We start from the raw sequence: 12,337 nt of genomic DNA on the forward strand, positions 1-12,337 counted from the left end.
TTCGAGCTCCCGAACATGAAAACTGCTTATTTGGCTTCAAATTTTTAGGTTTCCAGCACTGCAATTGCGAACGTTACCAAATCTTCAGTGACCGGTGTAATGTGAAAAAATGCAGGGCTAGAAACCTCAGAATTTATGAAGACACTCTGAAGTAAAATTAGATAAATTGTATGATAATTTACCATTTTTATGTGAGATTGCCATCTATTTAGACAGACCACTACATTTTTGGTTTCGAATTTTTAGGTTTCCAGCACTGCATTTGGGAACGTTTCCCCGACCCTACCAGTGTTATTCGACTATAGCACTTACTATACATTATCATAATTAATAAAAGTGTAGATAATTAAGTTTTAATGATTATTTTAACTTAATTGCTTCTATTATTCATTATAAATTTCATTTTAGTCAATTAAACACGGTCATCACTTTTAATACTTAAATAGAGAGCAGTAATTTTACTATAGTTGAAAATGCTATAGTCTAATCACAGGAAATCTACTGTGAGTGCATAATCTATTAAAAATTAAACTTTGCAACTGCATAGGCTATAGTATGTTTCTTTTCAAAGATGTCCGACGACCCTCAACACGTGGAAAATGTAAGTTCTTAATTTTAATTAATGATTCTTATGTATAATTAAAAATAATTAAATAAATTACTAATTTATGCTTTTTTTAATTACAGCAGCTACTAGAAGGAGATGAATGGGATGGTATGTAGCTAATTAATAAAATTTAAATAAGTACTTATATGAATGCATGCACGTAGCTATATAATAGTAGGTTAATATTAATATTTTCATTATTATTTTCAGAGCCAATGCCAGGGCCATCGTCCCGTCATGAAAGGGGGAGGCAAAATTTGCCCATCCCCCCAACACAGCCCATGGTGCAGCAGGCGCCTAACAATGGTAAGTACAAAAAATCTCTTTAAAAATATAAAATAAAATAAAGTGAAAAAATGAAAAATGAAATAAAATGAAATAAAAAATAAAATAATAATAATAATTTTTCTGTTTGTTCAACAGCGCCGAGGCCAGCCATCATCCAGCTGCCACCACCACCATCACCACCGCCACCACCGCCACCACCACCACCTCCACAAGGAGGCCTCGCGTGTCAAGCCGGTCCAGCAAATGGTAAGTAACTCAATAGAATCAATAAATAGCAATTTTATTAAAATAATGTATTTTTCCAGGTGGGCGACAACATCAGCGTTCCCGCCGGCCCAGATGGTGGAGGCGCCGCGACAGCGGTTTCCAAAACATCGCCAAGATGATTGGCCAGCTGGCCAACGAGGCTTATGGGCAAGGGGCTAGGGGGGGAAGGGGAAGAGGCCGTGGTCGTGGCCAAGGCCACCAATAAATTTTAAAAATTTCAAAAATAAATATATTATAGCTTAATTATTGCTGTTGGTTATTTCAAACCCTATTTATTCCTTTTCCCACCTTTTCGTAGGTATAATGGACAAAGTCAAACTCTTCGTATTCCTTTTCCAACCTTTTCGTAAGTATGATAGACAAAATCTAACTCTTCGTATTCCTTTTCCCATCTTTTCGTAGGTATGATAGAAAAAATTTGTTAATCGTAGTTATTTTATCATAAAGTTCATCATACAACAATCTCAATTCTTCAAAGAAAATAATAATTTAAAGAAACATGAATCATCTCATTTCTATATCAAAATTTGAGTTTTTACCAACATCTGACTTTGCGAAACTTCAGTAACTCCTTCAGCTGCTTGAGGTGATACAGGGGCAACACTGGACAAGCAATTCCTAAAGCTTTGAATAAACTACAATCAAGCATATAATCGAAGTTAGCATTGTCGTTTTACATAATAAATTTTTAAATAAATGTTAAAATAAATATATTAAACTATAATTATTACTGTTGGTCATTTCAAATCCATTGTATTCCTTTTCCCACCCTTTCGTAGGTATGATAGAAAAAATTTGTTAATCGTAACTCTTTTATTATCAAATTCATTATTTAACAATCTCAATTCTTCAAAGAAAATAATATTAGCACCAATTACTGTCACATTTATGCTGCTAACTCTTGACAAACGTGACGTAGGAGATACATTAACGAGTCGTCCTTATAACATTTCCTATGCCAGAGTCCTCAGATGATCATTTCACAAATTTCTACACACTTTTGAAACTGGTCGGATTTCTGGTGCTGCAAAATGGAGTGGAAATCATTAATTTCTGGACTGAGTTTCAATTGAGAATAAACATGCATTTTCTCATCCATACCAATGATCAGTATACTGCCTCTAGCCTAGAATACTTGCATAGGTAATGGAGGAAAATAATCAGCAGTTATTAACTCAACTTTATATAATATCATCCAATGAATCCCATCCTTAAATCATGGCTGAGCAATGGATGACTTTTTTGTGAATATTGGCCATTTCTTACTTTGCCAATCTTTCAAAGCTTTCATCTTGGCCTGTTTCAAGTCTCAGGAAATGCAGGAGTGAATAGTCCAATTTTTTATTCAACTCCATCAGTCATTATATGTGCGAACCTTCCTCCTTGGATTTTTCGTTCAATTATACCAAATGTATTTAAGTCAAAGCACAAGTATTACTATTTTCTGTAATAGACTTGTACAGTGACTATAAAATACTAAATGACTGCACTACCAGGAAACCTAAAATCAAATTCATCATTTAACAATCTCAATATTCAAAGAAAATAATATTTTAAACAAAAACATGAATCATTTCATTTGTTTGTCAACACTTGACTTTTTACCAACATCTGACTTTGCCAAACTTCAGTAACTCCATCAGCTACTTGGGTGATACAGGGGCAAGACTGGACAAGCAATTCGTAAAGTATCGAATATGCTAGAATCAAGCATATAGTCGAAGTTGGCATTGTCATTTTGCATACTCCGTTTCTTTTCAGCACTATTCATTGATCCGTTTATGCTGCTAACTCTTGACAAAGGTCGCATGGAAATTACATTGATGAGTGGTCCTTATAACATTTCCTGTGCCAGAGTCCTCATATGTACGTATCACAAATTTCTAAACACTTTTCAAACTGGTCAGATAACTTGCTGCAAAATGGAGTGGAAATCATTAATTTCTGGACTGAGTTTCAATTGAGAATATGATATAACCTATCGAACAGTTGAAACCCACATCAGTTAAAAGAAAAGAAACAGTTAAATATGGATTTTGTTAATGATTTCAATACTAGGAAGTTTACCATATGATTTTCAAATACCTTAACAATTTCTTATAATTAATATGCTCCTGATAATCACCGATGCATATTAATATTGAAAGTATATTTCTCTTTGGCACGGTATTGAAGATATGTAAATATTAGTTCATCCAGTCAGCTCTATCCTCCGCAATGGTACAACAACCACATTAAATTTTAATTCTTCACTCCACAGCTCTACACTCAGCAGTCAGACAATAAATACATCACCATAATTTAATCTGAAATAAAATCCCACAAAGTACCACAAGATACATTACAATTATATTATAAAATTTATTTTTATACTTATCTAATCTGTTGATTCCTTTAAAATCCATTTAATGAGTATGTTGAGTACAAGTAGAACCTCATCTTTTTCAAATAAGAACAGTCTAATAATGTTCTTTCATTTATTTATTATAAAATTGGGTTCTACTTATTTTAAGGTTATTACTGTCAATCAAACTTGCAGCTTAACCTGATTTACCGTAATAAACAAAGTAAATCATGTCGCGGAGATACACACACAGACACACTATTTACGATTGTGTGCAACTATGTTTACGCATACGTCTACCGACGTCACTAGCATCTACGTTGAGCAACCAACTTCAGCCCGAGACATACATTCTGGCTGGAAAAGAAGAAGAAGATTACGGAGAAAAATCTAAATTTCGATATATATATAGCTAACATAGTATGAGATCTCTGGATCGCGTGAACCGATTTTAATGTTTATGGGCTCAAATGAAAGGTTTTTCAAAACCATTTTAAGTAAAGCTTTACTTAAATCATGACAATTGATCATTCATAGAAATAAATCGGTTTGAAAATTGGGACGGCTGAACTTGCTGTATAAGTTACACGGTAGTGCTCGGCGGTATAGACATGTCATTTTCTACTTTTATATGTACTTGCCGTCGAGACACTACCGTGTCTCTTGATAAAGAAAGAAATATTTTCACCGTAAAAATCTAACAGATAACTGAGTTAATAAATACAGGTAATAAAATGAAATGTGATTCAAGCGTAAAAGTAAAATATTTTGATGGACTCAAAGTTTTAACTATTTTTTAAAAGTTCAGCGTTAACATTTCTGTTAGCGTTGAAGAGTATTTTTTTATCAATTTGAAAATATATGTAAATAATATAATAACAAATTCCTAAGCTACTTTAAGGTTTAAATAATTATGTAGTTATCTTTTGATTATTTAACCCAATCTGCTCTATCCTCAGTAATGAAAATGGAAATGTTCTATCTTAATATAAACTGAAAAAGAAATACCACACAGTACCACAAAGTAATTACATCCTGTGTTATAAAAGAATATAATGTTGTACTTATCTAATTCGTGCGACTTCTTCTTTCACTGTATTGATTTATCATTTTGAAAATTAATAGATACAATATCGCAACACGATGAATAACCTCACTGCATTAAAAATACAAATAACCTCACATTAGAATATACAATTCACAATAGTCACCGGATTAATTATATCGATCATATCGACTTTATTTGACAGTTCACAAACACAGTTCGGTCGTTGGGTATAGTTTATTATCTCGTTAGCGACCAACTTCAGCCCGAGACATACATTTTGGCTGAAAAAAGAGATGAGGAAGGAGAAAAATGTTATATTTCGGCATATATATAGATAACACAGTATGATATCTCTGGATTGCGTGAACCGATTTTCATGTTCGTGGGCTCAAATGAAAGCTTTTTCAAATCCATTTTAAGAAAATGTTTACTTAAGCAATGACAATGGATTATTCACAGAGATAAATCGATTTGAAAATTGAGACGGCCAAACTTTCTGTATAAGAGGGTAGTGCCTCGACGGCGGTATAGACACTTCTATACCTACTTTTATGTACTTGCCGTCGAGACACTACCGTGTCTCTTGATCAGGAAATACTACAGAGAATATCATTGAAGCCTCTGCTTCTTAGATATTCTGCTGTCAATTTCCTACTTTCCACCATCGTATGCCTGTAAGATGGAAAATGTTAAACTGATGGTCTTTACATGATTATAATCTTATAAAGTTGCATATTGACTGTAAAATATTAATTGATGTCACTACGTGTAAGCCTAAAATCAAATTGATTGTATAACTATCAAAACTCTTTAATGAAAATTAATATTTGAAGGAACATTATCATCTCATCTACTTACCAGCATTCGACTTTGAACGTCTCCATTTTCTTTATTTCTTTGTGACTTAACGTCCTCGAAACTAAGGATCTGTAATACTGTAGTATATCTTGGTTTCTTTTCTAAACGTCTAATTTTAATTAATCTGAAAAACAAATATTCCACAAAGTATATAACCTCCTGTATTGTAAATATAAAGTTATACTTATCTAATTGGTGAATCCTTCTGTCACTGTAAATGAATTTATTATTTTTTAATTTAAAGAATTAACAGATGCATTATAGCAATTATCGCAACACAATGAATAACCTCACTGCTTTAAATATAAATACAAATAACCTCACATTACAATATATAATTCACAATAGTTGCCGAATTAATTATATCGATTATATTGACTTTATTTGACACTTCACAAACACAGTTTGGTCGTTATATAGGTATAGAGACCGTGCACACCAACAAAATGATAGCGAAGTGTCAATGTATATATAACTGTATATGTATAAATAAATTACACTCAAAAACTACGAAAATTGACCGATTGTTTACGCTGATAGTATGCATATACATCAGTGTACATTCTTATCTCACTGTCATTGAGTTAGTGTGCACGGTCTCTATAATTTATTTAAATGGAAAAATAGGAACTTCATTTTAAATAACTAATAACTTTACATAATTTATTTTTATTTTTTTTTTATTTTAAAAAAGGGTGTACTACATATGAGACACAATTTACTGTCCACGGCCCCTTCCTCTACCCCGACCTCCTCCTCCTCGTCCCCTGCCTCCAAAGGCCTCGTCCGCCATGGAACGCAGCATTATTGCCATACGCTGGCATGCTGCGTTCCCTTGGCGCCATCCGGCCCTGCGTGACCGTTTATGCCACCGTCTTCCTAATAAAAAAGAAAAAAAATTTAAATAAATCATTATTAATCAAATTTATTATGTTACTTACGATTTCCTCCTTCCCTTTCTTCGGCCTGTTCTGGACGAGGAGGAGGGTTAGGCCCTGGCTGGCCTTGTGGCGGTGCTTGGGGTGGTGCCGGCGGTGCTGCTGCTGCTGCTTGGTCTGGCAGTGCTACTGAAACAATATAAATTTAGAATTATTATTATTATTTTTTTTTTTTAATTTATTTTGTTAACTTACCATTAACCGGAGGCCTGTAACGCCTGGTCGGCGGGATGGGCAATTCCTGCTCAACCACTCTCCCTGATGGCCCAGGCAATGCTTCTGAAAATAATTAATGTGATTGTTAATACATCTATAATAGTATTAAAAAATATAACATAATAGATTAAATATCATATTAATTCTTCTAGCTTTTGCTTCAACAAAAGCTACTATACAATATTTTAACCTATCTAAGTTACCACGTGCATGCATTTATCTATTTAATTTTTATTAATGAGATACATACCCTCAATATCCATCAGTGCGAGCAGTCTCTGAAATACAAAAAACATGAGTTACATTAATTGATTTATATTTTTAATTCAATAAGCAATAAAAATTAAATAAAATCAGCAACTTACATCTTCCTCGCTGCTTCGGTCAGACATCTTTGAAAAACAAACCTATAGATTGTACTCTCTAGTGCATTTCTTTTCAGAATTCAAATTTTGATAGATTGCACACTCATAGGAGATTTCGTATTATTTTACTATAGCTATTTTAACTAGTATAATTACTGCTTTCCGTTTGATTTAAATATGAAACAATGACCGAAATTAATTAAATAAAATAATATTTATAATGAATAATAGCAGCAATTAAACCAAAATTATCATTAAAACTTAACTATCTGCGCTTTTATTAATTATGATAATGTATATTAAGTGATTAGGTGCTACAGTCAAATAATACAATCCTAGAGTTTTTCTCTTAGGGCCGTTGTAATTTGGAAAAATTTAGGGCTGGAAACCTTAGAATTTGAAGGCAAAAAAGCAGTAATCATTCTAGGTAGACGGTAATTCGATGCGAAAATGATAAATTTTTATATAATTTATCTAGTTTTACTTCAGAGTGTCTTCATTTCAAGCTCCCGAACATGAAAAATGCTTTTTTGTCTTCAAATTCTGAGGTATCCAGCCCTGAATTTAAAGGCAAAAAAGCAGCAATCATTCTAGGTAGACGGTGATTCCATGCGAAAATGATAAATTTTTATATAATTTATCTAGTTTTACTTCAGAGTGTCTTCATTTCAAGCTCCCGAACATAAAAAATGCTTTTTTGTTTTCAAATTCTGAGGTTTCCACCCTTGAATTTTTCCAAATTACAACGGCCCTTAGAGTGAGTCCGACCAAAATCTGTAAGGTAAAATTTTACCACGTAAGATTGCCAATTTATCGAAAATACGTATGCTGATTGGCTAATTCACAGCAAATTGGCAATCCTATATGGTAAAATTTTACCTTACAGGTTTTGGTCGGACTTACCCTAAAGGCAGAACATAAGGTCTGTTCTCGTTGCCTACACTTTTTACACTTTGTGCACTTTTTAGGGTGTCAACTTATACAATGGACAAAGACAGAAATACGGAAAGTGTAGAAAGTGTTAAACGTGTAGGCCAACGAGAACAGACCTATAGAACTATGTTATTTTACTATAGCACTAAATCACTTACATTGGTTTACATTTCTAATCCTTAGCGCTAAAGTAACGCTGTATCGTGATTGGTCGATTCAGTTAATTTAACCAATCATGACAAGTCTTTTGCATAGCGTTATACATAAGCACTAAAGATTAGAAACGTATTACTATAATTAATAAAAGCATAGATAGTTTATTTGTAATGGTTATTTTAGTTTAATTGCTTCTACTATTTATTATAAATATCATTTTACTCAAATAATCTTGGTCGTTAAGTTTAATACTTAAGGCCCAAAACTTCCAGTCGGATTAAGTTAATTATTATGTGACGTCAAATGTATTGATTGAGTTCCTTTAAACTTTTCATTCCTTCCAAACTTTTATAATAATTTATATACAAATAAAAACAATAAAATAAATTAGTAAATATAACACAAACAACCTACAATCTTTATTAATCTACCTTCTTAAATAACAGGTTATTTCAATAACCTTTAAAGTACATCTTAACAAAAAGACTTAACAAAGTACATGTTATGTTTTAATAGAAGCTTGACCTGAATTAAAGAATAAGTAAATAAACAATTCATTTTTATCTATATACATTTTAAGCATATACTTTACTATGACCTGAATTAAAGATTAAATAAACAATTAATTTTTATCTATATACATTTTAAACAGATACTGTACTATAAAAAGATAAGCAAAACTAGTATATTACATGGAATTATTAAATTTACTAAATTATATACATTAACATATGGTAAAGTATGCATAACTTATTAATTATACATATTTTACCATATGATAATGTACATAATTTAGTAAACTCAATAATACTATTGAGTATACTAGTTTTCTTTAATCTTTTCAGATAATTATTTACCATCTTCTCTTAATAATGTAGTTGTTAGACATTAATTACATTAGAGTTAAACAATTGTTAGTACTCGATGGAATATTTTTGCACAAAATTATATGCACTTCAACCATACTAGTTAAACTGTTAAGTGAAGCAAAGTATTTCACTTTTATGTTTGAATCCCATGTCATTTTATAACCTGTATTTATCAATGACTCTTTAAGGAATAGATTTGAATAAAGAAAGAAATATTTTCACCGTAAAAATCTAACAGATAACTGAGTTAATAAATACAGGTAATGAAATGAAATGTGATTCAAGCGTAAAAGTAAAATATTTTGATGGACTAAAAGTTTTAACTATTTTTCAAAAGTTCAGCGTTAACATTTCAGTTAGCGTTGAAGAGTATTTTTATACAATTTGAAAATATATGTAAATAATATAATAACAAATTCCTAAGCTACTTTAAGGTTTAAATAATTATGTAGTTACCTTTTAATTATTATTTAACCCAGTCTGCTCTATCCTCAGTAATGAAAATGGAAATGTTCTATCTTAATATAAACTGAAAAAGAAATACCACACAGTACCACAAAGTAATTACATCCTGTGTTATAAAAGAATATAATGTTATACTTATCTAATTCGTGCGACTTCTTCTATCACTGTATTTATTTATCATTTTGAAAATTAATAGATACAATATCGCAACACGATGAATAACCTCACTGCATTAAAAATACAAATAACCTCACATTAGAATATACAATTCACAATAGTCGCCGGATTAATTATATCGATCATATCGACTTTATTTGACAGTTCACAAACACAGTTCGGTCGTTGGGTATAGTTTATATTAGCGACCAACTTCAGCCCGAGACATACATTTTGGATGAAAAAAGAGATGAGGAAGGAGAAAAATGTTATATTTCGGCATATATATAGATAACAGAGTATGATATCTCTGGATTGCGTGAACCGATTTTCATGTTCGTGGGCTCAAATGAAAGCTTTTTCAAACCCATTTTAAGAAAATCTTTACTTAAGCAATGACAATTGATTATTCACAGAGATAAATCGATTTGAAAATTGAGACGGCCAAACTTGCTGTATAAGAGGGTAGTGCCTCGACGGCGGTATAGACACGTCTATACCTACTTTTATGTACTTGGCGTCGAGACACTACCGTGTCTCTTGATTTCATACAACAAATTGTAACAGAAAGTAGCTGAAAATAAATCTGTGTAAGGTGGTAATTCGGGCATCAATATATTTGTACGTTCTCATTATTTCCTTTTTGGTTGAACTCGTACTACCAATTACATTTTAATGAATTGGGTTTTTTTTGTATATATATTTATATACAGGGTGTAACGAAACGACCGCCTTTTCTCGTAACTGGAGGTTCGGGGTGACAAACTGAGTGCACGTGTAAAATTTCGTTCGAATCGTTCAAGAGGTTTAAAAGTTATTTCTATTTAAAAATCACCCTTTTTCAGTCCTTTTCGAACGACTTTAACTGCATAATGGAAAGTGGAGAAAGTGAAACACAATTGATGAGCACCCAGCTAGAATGTTAAAATTATCGATCGCGTGCGGTAATACTTTTGCTATTTAATTCTTTAATCTGGCTATTAGATTAATTTTAAAAATAACAAAATCCTTTATATTACAATTCCAATTCAATTCAGTACAAGCATCATTGACTGATTTGTTGGAAAGAGCGAGTTGACGCAATGTAAAGGAAAGTATCAAAAGCTAAGATATCGCGCGAGCGCAATGATAACTTAATAGACAATGCATGAGGGCATTCTCTTTCTACTAACGAAGCTAAAGGGAATGATTCAAAATCAATACATTGATGAAGGAGAAAACTAAACTCACCCATTAAATGTTCTGCAAGTTCCTTTAAATCGAAGTTTTTGAAAAAGCTTCAAACTGGCTCCTCGATGATTTCCAGAAAGCACACTATCACTGATTTTGCATTTAAACACTTGTGAATTTAAACAAATTAGGTATTAACCTACGTTTCTTCAAAACACTAGAGAATTTGACACTTTTGAACTGTTTGAAGTAGGGTGATTAAGAGTGGTCGAAACGAATTATTGATTATTCTATCTCTCTGTGTCTCTCTTTTCAGCCTACTTCAAACAGTTCAAAAAGTGTCAAATTAACCGGTGTTTTGAAGAAACGTAGGTTAACACCTAATTTGCTTAAATTCGCGAGTTCTTAAATGCAAAATCAATGAAAGTGTGCATTCTGGAAATCATCGAGGAGCCAGTTTGAAGCTTTTTCAAAAACTTCGGTGTAAAGGAACTTGGAGAACAATAATGGGTAAGTTTAATTTTTTCTATCATCAATGAATTGATTTTAAATAATTCTTTTTACCTTCGTTTGTAGAAAGAAAATGCCTTGATATGTTTCCTATTAAATTATCAGTGCAGTCGCGTGACATCTTAGCTTTTGATACTTTCCTTTTCATTCTATCTTCTCCCTCTTTCCATCAATTCAGTCAATGATACTTGTATTGAATTGATTTGGAATTGTAATGAAAAGGATTTTGCTATTTTTAAAATTAATCTAATAGCCAAATTAATGAAATAAATAGCAAATGTATTATCGCGCGCGATCGATAATTTTTACATTCTAGTGGGGTGTTCGTCAATTGTTTTTCCAGTTTCTCCACTTTATTATGCACAGTTAAAGTCGTTCGAAAAGGACCGAAAAAGGGTGAGTTTTAAATAGAAATAACTTTTAAACCCCTTGAACGATTGGAACAAAATTTTACACGTGCATTTGGATGGTCAACCCGAACCTCCAGTTACGAGAAAAGGCGGTCGTTTCGTTACACCCTGTATTATTATAAATGTTTCTTATTTAAAACAAATGAACTTAACAAGTTTACTTAGCTGCTATAGGTAGATTCTATATTGGTGGATTGAAAAGTTCAAAGGGTAACTTCCAGTTTCTCAATCAGAAGTTTACATTTTTGATTACATATTTTTCCAGTTTAATCTAAAAGCACTAAGAAACGTATCTATCCACTATTTGAATCAGCTGTTTGCGAGATCGTAGTTAAGGTAAATACGTGTGGTCATGTGTAACATCCCCGCACATCATTTCAGCTAAAACCTGCATCTACCTACACTGCCTAATCCATAATTATCCCCAAAACGTCTGAATCTATTTATGTATAAATTAAATACATTGGAAAACTCTTAAGGTAGGCTGGAAAATATTGATATTAAAAACATATGTTCTCACTTAAGAAACTTGATGTAAATTTTGTATCATTTCGTTGCCTTCATTAAAGCATTTAGTCATATTTATTGTACGGACCTTTCGAAACGTGGATTAAAATATTCGAAAATTTTTGTTAAAGGAAATTGTGACTATTCTCATAATGTGTATCGATAACTACTCTCTTTAGGCTGTCACTTACTAGTATGTTTCGATCAATTTCCCTTACAAAAATATATTC

General features: G+C 32.0%; 2 protein-coding genes across 2 annotated transcripts; one reads left to right on the forward strand and one right to left on the reverse strand.

Moving 5' to 3' along the window:
* The first annotated feature begins 571 nt into the window (after window positions 1-571).
* LOC136774044 (WASH complex subunit homolog 1-like) lies at window positions 572-1,367 on the forward strand. Its single transcript, XM_066728101.1, has 5 exons — window positions 572-601; window positions 688-715; window positions 818-913; window positions 1,031-1,141; window positions 1,201-1,367. Exons 1-5 carry the CDS (start codon window positions 572-574, stop codon window positions 1,365-1,367), a joined length of 432 nt encoding a protein of 143 aa, XP_066584198.1.
* A 310-nt stretch (window positions 1,368-1,677) lies between these two features.
* Window positions 1,678-6,958, reverse strand: LOC136774049 (uncharacterized). Its single transcript, XM_066728115.1, has 7 exons — window positions 6,932-6,958; window positions 6,817-6,844; window positions 6,546-6,629; window positions 6,354-6,479; window positions 6,135-6,291; window positions 5,413-5,536; window positions 1,678-1,797 (listed from the first exon to the last, which is right to left on the reverse strand). Exons 1-7 carry the CDS (start codon window positions 6,956-6,958, stop codon window positions 1,678-1,680), a joined length of 666 nt encoding a protein of 221 aa, XP_066584212.1.
* Between the last annotated feature and the right edge of the window lie 5,379 nt (window positions 6,959-12,337).

Source organism: Prorops nasuta, unplaced genomic scaffold (assembly GCF_024137725.1).
Source record: "Prorops nasuta isolate Cenicafe-Biocafe unplaced genomic scaffold, Cenicafe_Pnas_1.2 PNAS00001, whole genome shotgun sequence".
NCBI classification, from domain to species: Eukaryota; Metazoa; Arthropoda; class Insecta; order Hymenoptera; family Bethylidae; genus Prorops; species Prorops nasuta.

Excerpts from the sequence above, each read along its gene's own strand:
- LOC136774049 (XM_066728115.1), bottom strand. The coding sequence starts at position 6,958 with ATGTCTGACCGAAGCAGCGAGGAAGAT. Across the intron at positions 6,630-6,816 it reads CGCACTGATGGATATTGAGG|AAGCATTGCCTGGGCCATCA; the intron begins GTATGTATCTCA and ends AATTATTTTCAG. Across the intron at positions 6,292-6,353 it reads AGAAAGGGAAGGAGGAAATC|GAAGACGGTGGCATAAACGG; the intron begins GTAAGTAACATA and ends CTTTTTTATTAG.
- LOC136774044 (XM_066728101.1), top strand. The coding sequence starts at position 572 with ATGTCCGACGACCCTCAACACGTGGAAAAT. Across the intron at positions 716-817 it reads AGAAGGAGATGAATGGGATG|AGCCAATGCCAGGGCCATCG; the intron begins GTATGTAGCTAA and ends TATTATTTTCAG. Across the intron at positions 914-1,030 it reads GCAGCAGGCGCCTAACAATG|CGCCGAGGCCAGCCATCATC; the intron begins GTAAGTACAAAA and ends TTTGTTCAACAG.